General features: G+C 45.7%; 1 protein-coding gene across 4 annotated transcripts in view; it reads left to right on the top strand.

Annotated features, from left to right (window-relative positions):
* The window catches only part of NSG2 (neuronal vesicle trafficking associated 2), a 62,096-nt gene that overhangs the window by 29,293 nt on the left and 13,848 nt on the right, over positions 1 to 18,955 (top strand). Inside the window, exon 1 of one of the 4 annotated variants that reach the window (XM_042946291.1) lies at positions 12,962 to 13,287. The exons of the other annotated variants lie outside the window; for them this stretch is intronic. Coding sequence (XP_042802225.1) covers positions 13,168 to 13,287 — 120 coding nt within the window. The 5' untranslated portion in view covers positions 12,962 to 13,167. Of the gene's footprint in view, positions 1 to 12,961; positions 13,288 to 18,955 lie in introns of those variants that run through there. 4 annotated transcript variants of the gene reach the window in all.

The following is an 18,955-nucleotide window of genomic DNA, read 5'->3' as shown; positions in this document are numbered from 1 at the left end:
TGGAAGGAGCTCACAAATGTGGATTAGTCGAGAACATTCTGGCCACCTTCTCAGCTGTGTTGTCCCTGTCAGATCAGCAACTCTGGGCTGCTTCCCCTGATCCTCTCAGCTGGGTTTGGTGCCTCCTCTTGGTTCTGCAAGTAACATGGGGGCCTTGAATGCCACTGTAGGGTAATTGGCTGCTCTCGCATCTGCAGCCTGGCCCCCAGCCTCTGATCCCTGGAGGGCCTACCCGCACGTCTCCCGTTCCCAGCACAGGGCCTGGCATAGACTGGGGGTCTGGTGTGTGGCAACTGGAATCCCAGTCTTTTGGAACTGCCTCAGTATTCGTGTCTGACCACATCCTGATTCAGGGTCCAGAAAGTCTGACTCTGGTGGCCATGGCCTAGGCAAGTGCGGATTGGGGGCCATCCAAGTGCGTGGGGAAAGATCCTGGGGATATCTGTAGGACACCCAGAGCATGATCAGTGGGAGAAGACAGAATGGGAGGAATGCATTAGTGCAAAGGACCAGAACTCAACGTTCCTGTCAGACAAATGGGCACATTAACAAGATGTAGGGTGGGGGAGCGCTGGGAGTGGGAGGGCTAGTAATTCTTAGAGAACAGGGGCCTGTGGGTTATTACTAAAAGCAAGCAACAACAAAGAAACAACACAAAATAAACAAAAATCCATCCACTGATCCACTCAATTCTTTGACCCACTCAGTTCTCCAGGCTGCTTACAGGGGAAGGGAACTGAGCTACCAGTGAGTAGCTCCCCGGGGACGCTGCTAAGCCAATTTGCCTGCCAGGTTTTCCTTTCCTCCTTCTCCTTCTCTTCTGTGTGACCAAGGGACGGGGTCTCGGCCCTCTGTCTCAGGCCTCTGCTCCGCTCGTGCACCAACATAAGAAAGGACATATTGCCGTGCCAGAACCAGCCTGCCAGGGTCGGCGGCCACGTCTAAAAGCTGGAAGAGTCCAGGCCTCTTTCCCTCCTGAAAGGCTCCAATAACTGTACTCTCTTCTCCGTTCACCCGTCCTCTCAAGGCCTGGCCTCGTCCTGGGTGCCCCTGCCTCCTTTCTCAGGCTCCTGTCCTCACCGCCCCAGAGAAGGACTCTTCCGAAGGAGCCCATCCCATGAGGGCTTTGCCACCTTTAAAACCCGTCTGCAGTTCCGCTGCTCGCCTGCCTCTCCCACAAGCTCCGACTGCCCAAAGCGCTCCCCCCACTGCCTGCCTTCCTGTCTGTTCGTGCTGTCCCTTCCAGCCAGAATGCCTTTGCTGCCTTCACCATTGCACACATTCCCTACTCATCCCTCAACACCCAACCCGAGTGGCCCCTGGCCCGTGTGGTTCTGCCAGCTTGCCCGCATGGTCTATCCTTCCTTTTGGGTTTCCTGCACCTGCTGTACGAGCCTCTGTTCTAGCACCAGTAACATGGTGTGGACGTCATCGAGTTACCTGCCACGTCTTGCACTCACTGGGGACCACAATGGTATCTTCTTCATCTTCGGACCCCAAGAGCCTAGCCAGTGTCTGGCCACCTTAGGAACCAAAAGATGGCTTCGATAACTGAGTGAACAGATGAATGAGTAGACCAAAAAAGAAAAAAAAAATCCCCCTGGCTGACCAAGAAATTCTGCATTTATTAATAACACCAGAGCTCTGCCTGCCTCATCTTCAATATCTTTATTTAAAATCAGGGCCTCATCTTTGCTTCTAAGCTCCTTGACAATGACACATTCTTATAAATGTCTCTTTTTGATGCCACATTCCGAGGGAGGTGAGACCCCATTTCTACCTTTGCCATTTGCTTCTGCCAATTTTTCATCAAAACCCCAGGGGTGCTTTCCTCGGGAGGGATTCTAATCTTTGCTGACAGGGGCGAATGGAGATAAGATGCTTTATTTTATTATCTGTTGTCTTGGTTTTTATGGCTCTCCTATTTTTTTATTGTGAGGAATGTCATAGGTGAGTTATTAAAAACACTGCCTGCTGGGTTAAGAGCAGAGTCATTATCTGGCAGGGGAAGAATCTGCATATGAGTACTCGGTGGAGAAAGGCCATGATAGTATTTGATGTTTATGCTTGCATTTTTGGCTAGGGTGTTACTGAAAATCAGAATAAAGATGCTGGCCTATGCTTTTGTCTGGGCACTTTCTCTGAGCCTGATGGAATTGTCCTGTTAGGGTAGCTTTCAGAAATGCATGTTGTTGTTAATTGATCGTTGAAAACCAAATGTGGCTTTTCTGTTTTGTTTTGTTTTTAACAAAAACATCCGTGGTGCTGCCTCAGAAGGAATGTGCTCAGGGTTTCAGGGAGGGCCGGGACGACGGGGTTGGTGGGGGGCAACTCAGTGACCACTCCAGAGTCAAATAACTGAAGCTGCTTTTAGTGCTGGCTTCTCATTCTCGTCGATGCAAACAAGCATTGGTAAGTAAGTGCTACAAGAAAGCAAGTGACTGGGTGAAGACATCTGATGGCCAAGAAGACTGCTAAAGTGTTGTGAACATTCTTCTTTCCTATGGGACTCCTGCAGGGTGGGCTGGAGCTGGTTCACACCCTGTCCGGAGAGCCAGTTATGAAAAGTCTGCAAACCAGTTGTTAAACTGTTGGAAGCTCCTAACGAACCATGGAAATGGGCAAACATGACGAATCACGCCCCGTCCCCAAGAGCGTGACGAAAGGCCACACGGAAGAAGGGGGAATGAATACATGGGGATTTGTGTGACTAAAGCAGGTCATTTCACCTTTCTGGACCTCTGTTTCCCTATCTGTAAAATGGGCTAGTGATGTCCACAATCTAAGCCTGGTGTGAGGACGGAGTTAATGTAAACTAACACCGTACCGTGGGCGCCCTTGTACTTACGCAATAATATATTTCTGGGGAGTCGGTCACATGACCCGATGGGATGCATCCGCCTAGGCTGGGCCTCCAAGGCAAAGCCGTGCCTCGTTCCATCTCGGTTGGCCCTCTGTCTCAACTGACGTTGTCTTGGCACACCTGTCCCTCCTCCCTCACCCTGTCCACAGTGCCGGCTTTTGAACTTCTGTCTCCATCTCACCCCCTTCCATCCAGCATGAGCAAAATCGCATCAGATCATTATATCTTGCTTGAGGAATCTTCAGTGGCTCCCTACTTCCTACAGGCCAACAGCATGGCATTGCAGGCTTGTCCAGAGGTGGTCCTTGCTGCTAGTTCCTGTCCCTCTGCCACTGACCTCCTGCACGCCCAGGGCTTCAACTTTCACATAGTTCTGCAAGTCTGCCGTATGCCCGTTCTCACCTCCACGTCTTTGCCCGTGAACTTTTCCCTCGACTCTACCCCACGTGCTCTGCCTTGTGACCCAGCTCAACTGTCACCTCCTCCAGAAACCAGTCCTCGATCCCCCACGTTAATTCTTCACCTGGGAGCCCCACGGTCCCAACATTTTCCTCGGCTCCTGTGCCCGTCTCTGCTCCGGCAGAGATCTCTTGCTACCTGGCTAGGTTGCTGAACGTGCCACCGAAGGCAGGACTTCATGATGTTTTCTCCAGTCCCACATTGGGGTCATAAGAGGAAGGTGTTCGTGGAAAGTAAAACAATATTTAAAAATTATTGTTTGCAATTAATTAATTAATAACAATAACTTCCATTTTATTGAGCTTCTGTATGTGTCACGTAGTTTGCTAGTCACTTTCCATGCCATCTTCACGATAACTCATGAAGGAGAGATCAATTTTCAACGTGCAGAGGAGAAAACTGAGGATCAGAGATGTTAGTTAAGATACTCAAGATCACACAGCCAATAAAGGGTAGAATCAGGCTTTTCTGACCCACTGTGATGTGTGTGTCTATGGATGTTTTCCTTCTTTCTTTCTTTTTTTTGTTTTGAGAGAGAGAGAAAGTGGGGGAGGGGCAGAGGGGGGGAGAGAGAGAGAGAGAGAGAGAGAGAGAGAGGGAGGGAGGGAGAGAATCTTAAGCAGGCTCCACGCCCAATGCAGAACCCAAGTCGGGGCTCAATCTCACGACCCTGAGATCATGACCTGAGCCAAAATCAAGAGTCAGACGCTTAACTGACTGAGCCACCCAGGCACCCCTCTATGGGTGTTCTTGAGTGTATGTGTGAGTGTCTGTATGTGGTCTTTTGTCTATACCCATCTTCCAAATTGGGAAAACCTACACATTTTGGGAATTGGCTAAATTAAACTAAACTGAGAAGTGTTGTTCTGTTAGAATGCTAAATTTTGCTGCCTATCCTTGCTGTTTGCCAAGCATTAGTCTAATTTTGCTTTGGCTCTTTTCTTCTTTCTTTTCTTTGAATACACTGTTTGGCCAAGCCCTGAAATGCATTGATCCAAGAAGGAAAAAGAGAAGCAGAAGTTCCCAAGGGAGAAATGCCATTTTCCTCACTGCTTGTCATGTGGCTTTGCCTCTCGGTCCCATCACATGGTGGGAGGGTTCGTCTCCTGAGTTTCTTGCTCTCTGGGCCTCCGTTGCCACAATGTGTGATTATATTAAATGTGATTTAAAAAAAGTTGTGATGTTTAAGCTCCTGGAACTGTCAGAGGTAGACAGGTCCTAACAAAGTGACTGTATGTGCAGCTCATGTGTCACCACCATGTTCTATAATTATAAGAAAATTAGTTGTCATAGCAACTGCTACACAGGCCTAGCTTCCTCCTGGAGGTGCTGACAAGCCCCTCAGCTCCACGATCTGAGAAACCGGGAGGCAATTCAGTTCTCTGGGAACAGTCAACTCTTACTTGGGTGTTAATCGTGAGCTCATTCTAATTCTCCACAACTTGAACTCAGTCGCGTTATGCAATCTGACGGGTGCTGGTTTGAACTTAGTTCTAGAACACTCATTGACTGTTTGACCTTGGGCAAGTCACCTCACCTCCATGGGCCTCAGTTTCCTCTTTTGCAAAATGGGGATACCCATACCCACTTCCAAGGATTGTTGTAAAGTTTACGGTTTTTTTTTTTTAATTTTTGTTTTTTTAGTGTTTATTTTGAGGGAGAGAGAGAGACAGGGCACCAGCAGGGGAGGGGCAGAGAGAGAGGAAGACACAGAATCTGAAACAGGCTCTGAGCTGTCAGCACAGCGCCCGACGCGGGGCTCGAACTCACAAACCGCGAGATCATGACCTGAGCCGAAGTCGGACGCTCAACCGACTGAGCCACCCAGGCGCCCCTGATTATGTTTGTGATGTGCCTGTCAGAGGCTCTGGCACACAGTAGCCCCTGGTATATATTAGATATCTTCCGCTTACCCTCTTCACTGTGAACAAGGGGAAAACAAACAAACAAAAATGCCGAATTAGAGAGAGTGGATGTTTTACTAATAACATAATTATAATAGGGGCACCTGGGTGGCTCAGTCCGTTGAGCGTCTGACTCTTGATTTTGATTCAGGTCGTGATTTCACAGTTCGTGAGTTCGAGCCCCAGGTTGGGTTCTGTACTGACAGCACCAAGACTGCTTGGGATTCTCTCTCTCTTCCCCTCCCCTGCTTGCATTCTCTTGCTCTCTCTTTCCATAAGTAAATAAACAAACTTAAAATATTTTTAGATAACAATAATAATAATAATAATAATAATAATTTTGGTCGCATTTGTGGCTAGAAAACCAAATCAGTAAATAGAAATTCTAGGATGAATCATGTATATCAGGGAAAGAAAGAGAGAAGGCAGAGAGAGGAGAGAGAGAAAGTATAAATGAATACACACGTAGATGAAGCTGACTTGAATGAAAATTCTGCCGATTTGTTTTTAACTGCATTTCTTTGAAGCTAAGAAAAAGATCTCTAGTGTCCAAAAAAAATCTCTAACCTGGGTGAGGATGCCTGACTTCTAGGCTCAGTCTCTGGACCTCAGTTTTCCCATCTGTAAAATGAGGAAGTTGGGTAGGATTGTCTCCAAGGGCTCCTCCGTCTTTGATGTTCTTACAGTGGTTCTCGACCAGGGATGATTTTGCATCCGGGGGACACTTGGCAATGGATGGAGACATTTATGGCTGTCTCGGCTGTGGCCTGTGCGTGTGTGTGTGTGTGCACCCGTGTGTGTATACTATTGGCATTTAGTAGGTAGAGGCCAGGGATGCTGCTAAACAGCCTGTATCGCACTGGATGACCCCTACAAAGTATTATCCTGCACCAAATGTCATGGGTGCCAAGGATAAGAAGCATTGGTCTAGGATTTGCCACCATGTTTATTGGTCGAAAAACAGGAATCATGCCCCTCTTGCCCCACTGAGATGTGTCAGATTTGTTGAGTTATTCAGTTTCTTATCCTAGCCATCTCCTGGAAATTTGAAGCCCTGGAAAAATTAGTTAAGGTAAAGACAAAAGACTTCTCAAGGTCCTAGGGGTTCAATAAAAATGAGATGGCCTTGGGAGCTGGGAAAAATACTGCCCTTTGAATTTTCTTTTCCCTTGGTACTGCATAACTCTAAACAGACCAAATGTGATTGTTTCATGAGCAGAATGCAATTTTAGACCCATAAATAGCTTTCTTATTATTTCTCTATAGAGGATAAAAATAAGTCTTGTATATATTTCAACTGCACCCTCACTTCCAGCTTCAACCTTTGATTTTGACTTTCCATGTCACAGCCAATGTGTGTCTCTTCTCAAAATCATTGTGATCACTTTTTACTCTTGCTTGAAATCATTTTGGGGCTTTCCCTGGCCTTCATTCACAGTGATATCTGAACTGCTTAGTTCATTGCACGTGGTCCTCATGACCTGTCTTTTGCTCATCTCTTCAATCTCCCCTCCTTCCTGCCTTCAAGTTCCTCCCGCCAACCTATATTACTCACAGAATCCTGGGCACACTCTGGCCTATCTCCTCCACTCCTCAGCTTAGCTGTTTCCTGCACCCTGAATACTTTTCTCTCCCCCAGGGTCTAGTGAACACCTATTTATCTCATTGACCTGGCTCAAACATCACCTCCCGGATGAAGACCATCCTAGTAGCTTGTCCTCCCTTCCCCTCTGTCAGATGTGGAACTGTTTCCTCTGGGATTTTCCTCACTGGAGAGAGCTGGTCAACTTCACCTCCTTTGTGCAGCTATTTTCTTAACCGCAATTTTCCAATGCCCTGTGAAAGCCTGGGCTCTTGAAGACAGATGTCACCCCTGCCTGAGTTCTACATCCCCTGTGGCCTTGAAAACACTAGGTGCTCAGTAACTTTTCTCTTTAAATAAGAGTAACACATCTACATGTGCAAAGTTCCTACAGTATAAGAAGCATAAACTGAAAAATGTCTCCTTTTCTCTCCCTTCCTAATCCTTCCCACCTCAAATAGCCATTGTCTATGTCTATGCTGTCCAAATTGGAAGCCTCTGGCCAGATGTGGCTATACTCACTTAAATTAATCAAAATGAAATAAAATTCAAAATTTAATTCCTCAGTCACACAAGCTACATTTCAAGTGTTTAATAGCCACAGGAGTCTAGTGGCTACCATATTGGATGGCTCAAATTTATCGGACATTTCCATCATTGCAGAAAGCTCTATTGGATGGTCCAAGAATGGTTTATGTTCCCATCTAGAGACTTTTTCTACATGTCAGCATATATAGATTTACATATGCATATATACATTTGATATCCTTTTTGTTTTCTCAAATGGGACCATTTTATATATATTCTCCGGCACCTTGCTTGATTTCTCTTAATAATATGTCTCAGAGATCTTTCCACATCAGCACATTGAGATCCTTTTTTGTTCTTGTTAATGACTGTCGACTGAGGGTTTTCATAATCTTTCAAAATCAGTGCCCTATTGTTGTTCTAGCTTTCAGTCTTTTGTCGTGAGAAACTCTGCTGCAGTGAACCTCCTAGTGTGCGTGTCCACACACACACACACACACACACACACACATCTTTCATATATTTTTCAAGTATATTTGTAGAATATGAGAATCTTTATCTTACAAGCTTTGCCAAAGAGTCTTTGGGTCTTCAATTTTAATAGGTTTGGCCAAGTTATCTACTAAAATGTTTCCACCAGTGTATTCTTCCTCCATCATGCCTGAAAGTGTGTTCTTCCCCACATTGCTGATTTTAACAATCTTTAAAAGCTTTACCAATCTGATACATAGTAAATGGCACCTCACCTTTGTTTAGGTTTGTGTATCTTTCATTATCAGTGGGATGGAGCCCCTTTCTGTTTACTAATTGACTGTTTGACCTTTGTTTCCTTCCTGGAAAACATCCTATTTGGTTGGACCACTTGCTGTTCCTTCCTACTGATGGGCGTGGCCTCTTCCCAAAGCTGAGAACTTAAGTCATTCTCACTTATTTGGTACTTTCTCAGTTGACCTTTGCCTTTTGTTTTTGTGTATGGTGTAACTTATTTATTAAGCCTGCAGGATTTCCTACTTTTGCTTTAACTTAATCACCAACTCCAGAAGGCATAAGGGAAAATACTGATACATTTGATTCTATAAAAATCAAGGCCTTCTCCCACCCTGAACTCATGTTTTCTTCTGACACTTTTATGATTTTATTTTCTATGTTAAAATCTTGACCCATCTGGAATTTGCAATGAGTAAGGTAGGAATCCAGCTTTCTCTCTTTGTGAATGGCACTTTGCCTCTTGTTCCACATTCATTAGTTAACCTTTTCTCTCCCGGACTTGTCATGCCACTGTTTTTAGATACTGCATTCCCGTATATATTTGAATTTACTGCTGGGCTCTCTCTTCTTTCATTGATCTTATAATTGTTTGGTATTGAAAATTGAGACAATACCAAGTTGTCTCCATTACATAATTTTATGACACATCTTACAATCTGTGTAAATTGTGCTTCCCTCATTCCTTTGATTTTTCAGAGACACCTTACCCCCTTCTAGTGTGTTTCCTTTTCCAGATAAATACTAATATAATTTTTAGGTTCCAAAAAAACTCATGCTACTTTTTCATATTAGTTACAAGAATTAATAGATTAATTTGAGGAGAAGCTACATCTGTAAAGTATTGGGTCTATGTAGCTACAAATTTAACCTTGCATCTGCCAAAGTCTTTTTTAGAGGTTCTAGCTGAACTTTAAAATCATCTTTACAGTTCTGATTAAGTTTATTCCAAAGTATTTTATCTATTTTTTTGTTGATATTGTAAAAGGGACCTTTCCTTCCATTATATTTGCTAACTGGTTGTTATTTACACTTAATAAAAATCCTTTTGAATTTTGTACATTTCTTTGCCCACAGGGGGTAGTTGTTACTAACTTCTCCTGTTTTTAATACTTTGTTTAAAAATGTAACCCTTTGTGTTCTCTGCATATGTAATTGTACCATCTGCCACTAATGCTAATATTGCTCTCCTATCTGATATTTAGTCTTCTTGTGCTCTTTCCCCTGTAGTTTGTTTTAGACTCCTCATGTCATTTTCTTGTCTAATTGCATTGGCCAATACCTTCAGGTCTGCTGTTCCTAACATTTCGCCATTTATATTTTGATGGATTTTTTTTTCTCCCCAAATGCCTTTTCTGCATATATGGTTTGTCTTCTTTGGCCTGCATTATGGTAAATTATGCAAACAGATTTTTAAATACTAAGCCATTCTCACAGGTCCACATTTGGTCACGGTATACTACTGAATTCTGTCTGATAATATATTATTTGGAAATTTGGCTTTAATAATATTGTGAGGTTATGTTGAGTGATTTTGTGTGTGTGCTGTCTTTGTCAGGTATGGTATTATTATTATGTTGTCTTTGTAAAGAGAATGAACATGGCTTTTTCTTTCTCAGTGCTCTAGAAAATTTGAAAGAACAGAGAAATCATCTGTTTCTTTGAATTTTTTTAAAAAAAGAATTAAAACATAAAGTCATCTGGCTTAGTATTATTAGGAGAGTATAGGTAGTTTTCAGTAAATATGTGAAAAATTAATAAACAAAATTTATTTGTACCCAGCTACCTCTCTAAAGCTTTTTTTTCCAATATATGAAATTTATTGTCAAATTGGTTTCCATACAACACCCAGTGCTCATCCCAAAAGGTGCCCTCCTCAATACCCATCACTCACCCCCCATCAGCCCACAGTTTGCTCTCAGTTTTTAAGTCTCTTATGCTTTGGCTCTCTCCCATTCTAACCTCTTTTTTTTTTTTCCTTCCCCTCCCCCATGGGTTTCTGTTAAGTTTCTCAGGATCCACATAAGAGTGAAAACATATGGTATCTGTCTTTCTCTGTATGGCTTATTTCACTTAGCATCACACTCTCCAGTTCCATCCACGTTGCTACAAAGGGCCATATTTCATTCTTTCTCATTGCCACATAATACTTCATTGAATATATAAACCACAATTTCTTTATTCATTCATCTGTTGATGGATATTTAGGCTCTTTCCATAATTTGGCTATTATTGAGAGTGCTGCTATAAACATTGGGGTACAAGTGCCCCCATGCATCGGCACTCCTGTATCCCTTGGGTAAATGCCTAGCAGTGCTATTGCTGGGTCATAGGGTAGGTCTATTTTTAATTTTTTGAGGAACCTCCACACTGTTTTCCAGAGTGGCTGCACCAATTTGCATTCCCACCAACAGTGCAAGAGGGTTCCCATTTCTCCACATCCTCTCCAGCATCTATAGTCTCCTGATTTGTTCATTTTGGCCACTCTGACTGGCATGAGGTGATATCTGAGTGTGGTTTTGATTTGTATTTCCCTGATGCCTCTCTAAAGCTTTGAAAGCTTTTTTTTTGAAATGCACCCATTGTCATTCTCTTAATTGTAACCCCCTTCAGCAATTTTTTTCTAAGTGGCCCCATTCAGTCAATAAGTATTTACCAAATAGCCACCGTGACCCAAGCCTTGGGGTAGGTGGTACGGGTGATTCATGGAAGTACCACAATCTAATGTTCCGGAGATGATGGCATACAGCTAAAACCTCCATTTGTGTATATTTATTTGATTTTAAAGCAACATCACTTATCATTGAATATTAATAGAGCTCGGGGCTCTGTATTTACAGTTTACCCTTTAGGCACACATGAATTATTTTTGGCTCTAGATTACAGCATCTCACTCCAAAGAGACAGCAAATTGTCTCTCCTTTTGTGTTGGAGCCTGCTGTCATCTCTGATGCTGGTCTGCAGAGTAGGGCCACACTTATTTTCAGCCGTGGAGCTCCCAGTGTCATTCACCTCTCTTTACTTCCCTGAGCTAGGTTTTTTTTTTTTATCTGTAAAATGGAGACACCAATCTTGTTTAGTAATACTTAGATGAGAAAACATTTGTAAAGCATCAAAATGCAGTGGGCAACCAGCAGACCTAGGTTTATTTCCCCAGATACCTAGCTCCGTACTAGGCCCTGAAGAAGCCACTTGTGGAATATGTGTTCAGGGCTGGACTATTTTTAGAGCCCTTGACTGGTCTTCCCACCTCCCAATTTTACCCCCTCCAATTGAATCTCCATCCAAACTGCCAGAGCAATATTTAATGTTCAAATGGAAGCATGTCAGTGGACACCAGATATTACACACATGTTAGCTCTCCTGTCTTCCCAATAAACTCTAGTCTGACCCCATACTCCTTCTTGAGCTTGCCTCTATTTACCCATCAAGCTTCCTCTTTCACCGTCTGGTAACATCCACATCCCTACGCCTTTACACACGCTGTTCTCTCTGCCCACGTCACTCTTCCCGCTCTCCTTCCAGGCTGGCTTCGTTGCGTGGTGCTGTCTTCCTCACAGCTTTCCTTCTAAAGGGCTCTTTTGACGGTAGAGACCATGTAGCTGTCCACGTCCCTGCGTCCCATGTGCCTGGCCCTGGGTCTGCCATGGACTAGGTGTTCCGCCCATATCTATTGTCAGGTGCATGATTAGTCTTTAGGTTACATGGTAACATATGAATGAGATTTTTCTCCGTTTCAGCTCTCAGAGGAGCCCTGAGGAAATAGTTCTTTAAAACAGGAAAATGAGGCCAGGAAAATCAATTGCATTTCTTGGCTGCAGGAGATGTCGGAAAAGCGTGACTTTCCCGAGCCTCCCAGGGCACGGCACCATAATGGGGAGTTGGAGGCACCTTTCATTTAACGTGGATCTCAAGCAGGGCCCAGGCTGGAACTCACCAAACCATTCAGCCACCCACTGCTCATGAAATTCAGGAGCAGGCGTGTTTGAAAAGCCCCGAGACGCCTTGCACAGCTCCTTTCTTCTTTTTAAGTAATAATGAGCTGGCTGGGCAGCCTTGCCGATGATTTTACAGTTAAACACCCACACTCCAAGATGCCTCCTTCAATAAGTGGATGGGGAAAAAGGCCAGAGAAAATATAGGAGGGTGAATATTGATGGAGTGTCTTCTGGGCTCCAGGCACTGGGCTTGCCGTCTTCATCATCGCCTGGACCTTCATAACTGCCCCGGTAGGGGGAGAGTACTGTAAGCACTGCCTTTGTACAGAGGAAAACACAGAGGGTGAGACAGAGCTGATCTGCCCAAGGCCACACAAGTCAAACGAAAACCATTTGTGCATCTTCCGAGCAGTCTGTTTTTATCTTCTGGACTCTAAGAGATCTACTTCCTTTCTTTGGTCAGGCTGCTATAAACCCTGAGTTGATTTTTGCCCCTCTGCTCCAAGTATGGGCACTGTGATAACACCTGCCTCCCATTTATCCCATCTTTGTTCCTTCCACTTACTTCCTTACTATTTTCCTCATCTGTGAAATGTGGATAATCCTAACAATACCTGTCACAAAGGATTGTTATGAAGACACAGTGGAGAAGCCCTGTAATGGACTCAGGGCAGAACTTGGCACACCGTGAGCCCTCAGTGAATGTTAGTGATTACTAGATCACGTAGCATGTATGTTGCTTTCGATCATTTCTGGGAAAAGATGGGCGGGGGAGGGGTGCCATAAAAATAAGATGAATGAAACTAGTTAGGTGGCATTTACTTACTCCATACGGATTTATTGAACACCTACTGCAGCCAAGCCCTGGCCAGATACAGGGGCTGCCAAGATGAATCCTCAAGGCTGGGGACTCTCAAGGAGAAGACGGCACAGGCGAATGTCGCACTGACTATCTCAGCCACGGAGCCTGTTGTTAACAACGTTCTACTCTCTGCATCTTTTGCCCTGCTTGATTTCCACGTCTGGGAAGCAGCCCCGATCTGAACCTCACTCCCAACCCTTTGGTTTTCTGCAATCCTGCAAAGAGCAGCGGATAGGAAAGGACATGACCCTTCGCTCTGGGTCACAATGCCCAACTCATCCTACCTCGAGGGACTGCCGAGAGGGGAAAGCCTGAGGTCACAGCCGAATAAGCACACAAACAGGAGCCCACACTGCAATCCCTGCAGGGAACTCGGCAGAGGGAAGGTAATTTCATTAGATTCCAAGCCCTTGCTTTAGTGTGCTGCTGGGGAGAGGTCTCTCTGCGGCCTTGCAGGCTGGCTGTGTGCACTACTTTGTCTACTGGGTGATGGGCTCGTGTTTGTAGAGTCAGAACAATTTATGAGGGACATGCACTTCCATTATTGGGAGCCAGGGAGAACGGGCGAAATGCAAGGGCGCGATCCCTGCCCCAAAAACACCATGCAAAAGTTAATTAAGGCTCTGACTCACCAGACCATTTCTGATGAAATTAAGAGGTACAGCTAAGCGTCGACGATTTCAGTGACAGGAAGTGAAGCAGTTGCTTCTATGGGTGACCGCTTCAGGAATGTATTTCAGTAATAACGACAGTAATGATACTCAGCGTTGTTGGAAGCTTTACCTCCAGTGTCTTTGCGAGTCCTTCCAATGTGGCTGGTAGGTAGCTGGCATGATAATCCCATTTTTGCAGATGGGAGATTGAGGCTCTGAGAGGTGGCGCTACTTGGTTAAGGTCACACAGCCAGGAGATGGTGGAGCAGAGACCGGATCCCAGGCCAGTCTGGTGCTTGAGCCTACCTCCTTCTCCCACCTCCCACTGCTTCCCTTTTAAGCCCGTGCTTCCCCGTCTCTGCGAAGCCAACACTGAACTTCCGTGCCACCTGTATGTTGATCCCTTAGGAGCCTTTTGTTTCCTTCACACCAAATTAAAATCATTATCATGGCAGCAGTAAATAAAGTGCCTGACCTACCTACCTGCTCACAGCCCATTTTGCCTGCATGTTGGGTCAGATTTGTAGCTACAATCACTCCTTGTGGAAACAGCAAGGCTTGTGTGACATCTTAATTTACTGAGTTTCACCTTGTGCAAAAGAGCCCTGGCCAGATTTGTGAGCGTCTCCTTGTCTGGACCATATTTACAAAATGCTGGTGAGTGACAAGGTTGCAGGGGACTCACCTTGCTCAGCAGCCCAGACAGGAAGAAAGCCCAGCCCAGCACATGTTAGAAAGAAGGCCTTGACCTGGCCTTGCCGTGTGACCCGGGTAAGTCCCCTCACCTCACCTCGGTAAAACAGGGACAGTCATATCTTCATCAAACAGTCGCTGTGTGGACTCAGTGGAGTGATGCATGCAAAACCCAGTGCCTGGCTCGTAGCAGATACTCGATAAATGTCAGGTCCTTCTTCTCCACACCCCCACATCCCCCGCATCCACTGTGGTAGAAGGTGCTAGGCCTCTTTGGAGATGTTTTGTGGACACATGCTCCAGAGCCCTTTAATACCACCCCCCTGCCCTGTCCAGTAATTGGTCGTACGTGCTCATGGTGCCACCTGGGAGCTGGCTTTCCACTCAGCTCCAAACCGCTCACATGCGTCGCCTCACCTTGGACCTCATCCCTTCCCTCCTAGAATCCTTCCAGGGGCCAAGTCCTCGTTTCAACCTTTGTTGCTACCTGACCTTGACCCAACCACTTTTGGAAACTTATTTCCTATAAAGTAGGGCTGAAAAGACCAATTTTATAAGGTCTTTGAAACATTTAAGATGAGTAATGAAAGAAAACATAATTTTGCACCTGCGGCCCCTAATTTGAAAATTGGGATGTTTCACTTGAAGTTCAGAATCTCCGTCTTTTCTTGAAAAAGCAGAAAATCAGCTGTAATAGGTCCTCATTCCTGTCCTTGGCGGCATTTGCCTGGGTCTGAGCTGCCGCTGTCCCCTGTAGATGTGGCCTTCCCCCCCCTGCCCCCCTCAGTTACCCCAGTCCTATTGCCTCACCACCAACCCTCTTCCCTCATTTATGTTGCTTGGCTGTTCTGTACTTGCACATAGTAGGTGACCAGGAAATGCTGACTCCTTGCATCTTAATAGGTTGTTTGGATCAAGGATGCACTTGCTTATATCTCTATTCTGTGTTTGTGTTTCATTCGTCAACTTAGAAAGGCACAACCTTGTGAAGTAAGCCCTCTGCCTCTCCATCCTGTAACAGCCTCCCTGTCAGAGGTCTTCACGTCCTCTGGCCCAAGTCGAACAATGGTTTGTACTTTGGAAATGAAAAATACTTCAGGAGGCCAGAGGTTTGTCTCCCACATAAGCTGGGCCCCCAGACCCTCATTTCTTCTTTCTCATGATTATGCCAATAGCAAATTAAGCTGAGAAAAGAATTGCTTTGGAATGTTCCAGTTTAAATTGTGCTTTTTCTCTTTCAAGAGCTCTACAAACGTTAATGAATTCCTGCCTCTACTTGGGTCCACACTTCTACACCCCTTCCGTAGGGGGTTTCCCTTTCCGGGTTCTGAGAAAGACCCTTGAATTATTGCTCATATAAAGTTTCAGGCCACAGATGTTTCATTTTCCTTTTCCTTTCAAAAAGCAATTTACTTAGTGGGATTCATTGGGGCCCAGGAGAATAGGCTTTTTAAATGGGTTTTTGGGGGCTTCCATGGGGAGCTGGCCAAATAGTGTAATAATACAATCCTTTTGGTTTAGGGATGGAGAAGACCTTTGTATTCCAAACAGCCACTCTAATAGTAGCCATTCCAGAGGAAGTAGAGTGAGTGGAAGATCCCAGCCTTTGGGATCATACCTGAGTTCAAATTCTGCTTCTCAGTTCATTATTTGACTTTACTTAGGAGAGTGACTTAATGTCTTTGGGTCTTATGTTCCTCATGTATTTTATTTAAAAAATTTTTTTAAATGTTTATTTATTTTTGAGAGAGCATGAGAGAGAGACAGAGCATGAGTGGGGGAGGGCCAGAGAGACAGGGAGACACAGAATCCGAAGCAGGCTCCAGGCCCTGAGCTGTCAGCACAGAGCCCGACGCAGGGCTCGAACCCACGAAATGCGAGATCATGACCTGAGCCAAAGTCGGACGCTCAACTGACTGAGCCACCCAGGCGCCCCTTATGTTCCTCATTTATAAATGATAAGACCTACCTTATAGGGTTGGTTTTAAAAGTTACAAATAAGAAATAAAGTTAAAACGACTATACTGTGTTTAATAATTCATACTGTCCCTCTTAAACCGTTGCAATGCAATCATCTTGGATATGGAAGCACAGCCTATAAACAAAGCCAACTCCTTCTCCAGGAACTGACCCCAGCAGAGGAATTAAACAGAATATGGGCGTGAACGAAACGAATGCTCACTCTCGAGGCCCATCACATCATTTTAGGGTCAGCAGTTCTGTCCAAGAGGTAATGTGACAGAAATCATTCTGCCATTTGCTGAACGTGTACTGCTTCAGAGCAAAGCTAATACGATCTGGATCACTTCACGGCACCTTTCAGTGCTTCTGTGGGCTAGGAATCATTGTAACTCCCGTCTTAGAGATGAAGAAACTGAGGCTTAGAGACATCGCAGAACTTGTCCAAAGTCATGCAAAAAGCAGGGGGAGGAGCTGAAAGTAGAGAGCACGTCTGTTCTGAGTCTGCACTGGCTTCAGACCAGCCCTGGCCTGTAGTGATGGCTGTCTTCAGTCTTGGCCAGGTATTTCATAAGACCCAAACAATTTCTTTCCTTCTGACTAGGCAAACAGACCTACAAAAACATCATGGGTCTTTGTTTTGGTCACTCTGGTTATCTCTCCTTCACAGGTCTGTCCTTCAGTCCAAGGAATCTAAAAATAAGAGAATGAATTCATTAGCATTCAATGAGTGCAGTTTGTTTGGCATGACAAACAAACAGACAAACCATCATTCAAAACATGGAACTGTGGGACAGTCAGAGGAAGTAAGATTTTAGATCCTGAGGTATGTTTATTCCTCCCAGATCCTTGGCGAGGACTAAGAATGGGATGGACATCTCTGGGCACTGACTCCGTGACAGGCACTGTACTCAGTATTTTCACATAGTGATCTCATTTTACCCTTACCCCAGGGCTTCAAGGTAGTTATTATGATCCCAATTTCCAGATGAGAAAGCTGAGGCCGGGGAAGTGTAAATGGGACCACCATTCCACTTTTCTCTCTTCATCAGGACAGAACAGACTGATGGAAAAATATTCCACCTGAGGCCACACTGAAACATATCCGGCTGACCTGAGAATATTTGGGCCTTGAGGGAAGGCTCAGCTTCTAGGTATTACCTGGAGTTGACAATGGTGAGCATCTTGAATGGGCCGAAAGGCTGTGGAGTCAGTGCACATACCCACATCTGTAGATTGACCAGAGCTAGGAAGAGTTTTGGGTGCCAGAATCTTTCCATTCTTTCCTTCCGAGGCTCCCTGCCACGGATGTCTGTACATTAGGAGGCAAAGTACTCCTGGTGAACACCCGATAACCTGAGAGACAGCTTCTTCCATGAGCAGAGTGGGCTTGTATCTATTGGTGGGAGGCCTAGAGAGTCACTGGCTTCTCCTCTTGGTTTGCCCACCCTCACCCCAAAGAGGGATCTCATACTACAGTCGGAGGAAAGGGCAATCGAAAGCATCTGAGGGAAGATGCTTCACCAGAGGGAGGAAACATGAGCTGGAAGATAGGAGAGAGAGAGAGTTTGCTCCCAAATCCTAACGTCAGGCTGACCCAGTGATCACCCACAGGGAGAGGAGGTATAGACCGGAGAAGAGATGGCTCAGACTCCTCCTGTGCAGGAAGGAGGAGACCCTTACCCTGTCATGATCCACGAAGCAAGAAAAGAAGAGATATTCGTGGGGCCTGAACTCAGAGGGGCAGGGAGGGCAAGATTACGGGCTGGAACCTGGGGCTAAAGACATAGCGTCCATAGATTTGCCTGCTGGGCTCTGAAAAATAAGATCCATGATGCCTCTCCTTTAGGGGAACCAGAAAGGGGGACAGTGAGGGGCGCTGTATCAGAGGTCCCCGGGACCACCTCTAGATTCATTTGAAGGGCTCGCAGGGCCCAGGGTATGGCTGTATTCGGCACTATGCTTTATTATAGTGAAAGGATACAAAACGCTGTTGGTAAAGGAAGGAGGCACATGGGATAAAGCCCAAAGTTCAAAGCCGAGCACGAGCTTCCAGCGTCCTCTCCTCTCGGAGTCACACTGGACACACCCAATTCCCCCAGCAATGAGTTGTGACATGCGTGAGATGGTGTCTACCAGGCAACTCGTTAGAGACTCAGCGCCCAGGGTTTTTCCTAGGAGCTGGTCGCGTCGGCACCCCTCGCCCAGCACGTACCCAAGTTCCAGAGCCCCCGAAGGAAGGCCGGTGTTCAGCACAACCCATGTGATGTGTACAGTTAAGGCACAGTGAGCCACTCTTCTTAGCTCTGGGAATGGTGGGGCCCTCCTGATGCGCAGGCTCCCAGACACCAGCCAAGCACCAGCCTTGCAAGTAGACCCTTCCAAGGGTGACGGTCTCTGTAAAGATTCCTCCAAGACTCCTCCGGGCCAGAGGGGTACATGTGCATGTGTGGGGGGCGGGAGGGGCGAACAGGTAGAAGATGGGGTATGGATTCTTTCCTCCTTGCGGACCGAGGTGGCAAATGGAGGAGAGGAGCCGAGCTGCTGCCTCCCCCAAGTACAGCTGACCCCCGCCCGAGGACCCTCTGCCGTGTGGCTGTTGTAGCAATGGCAGGCCTGCTTTCGCACCCTTGCAAGATTTATAGGAAGACGTGGGGTAGCTTATGTGGCTTAGAAACCCTACTGGCGTTCCCAGCAATGCCACACTTCGGAGCTCGGAGGATGATTTCTAATTTCCCAAGCCAGTTTT

This window comes from Panthera leo, chromosome A1, assembly GCF_018350215.1.
Source record: "Panthera leo isolate Ple1 chromosome A1, P.leo_Ple1_pat1.1, whole genome shotgun sequence".
In the NCBI taxonomy this organism is placed as follows: Eukaryota; Metazoa; Chordata; class Mammalia; order Carnivora; family Felidae; genus Panthera; species Panthera leo.
The sequence above is the reverse complement of the archived record's forward strand: the minus strand, read 5'-3'. Positions and strand labels throughout refer to the sequence as shown.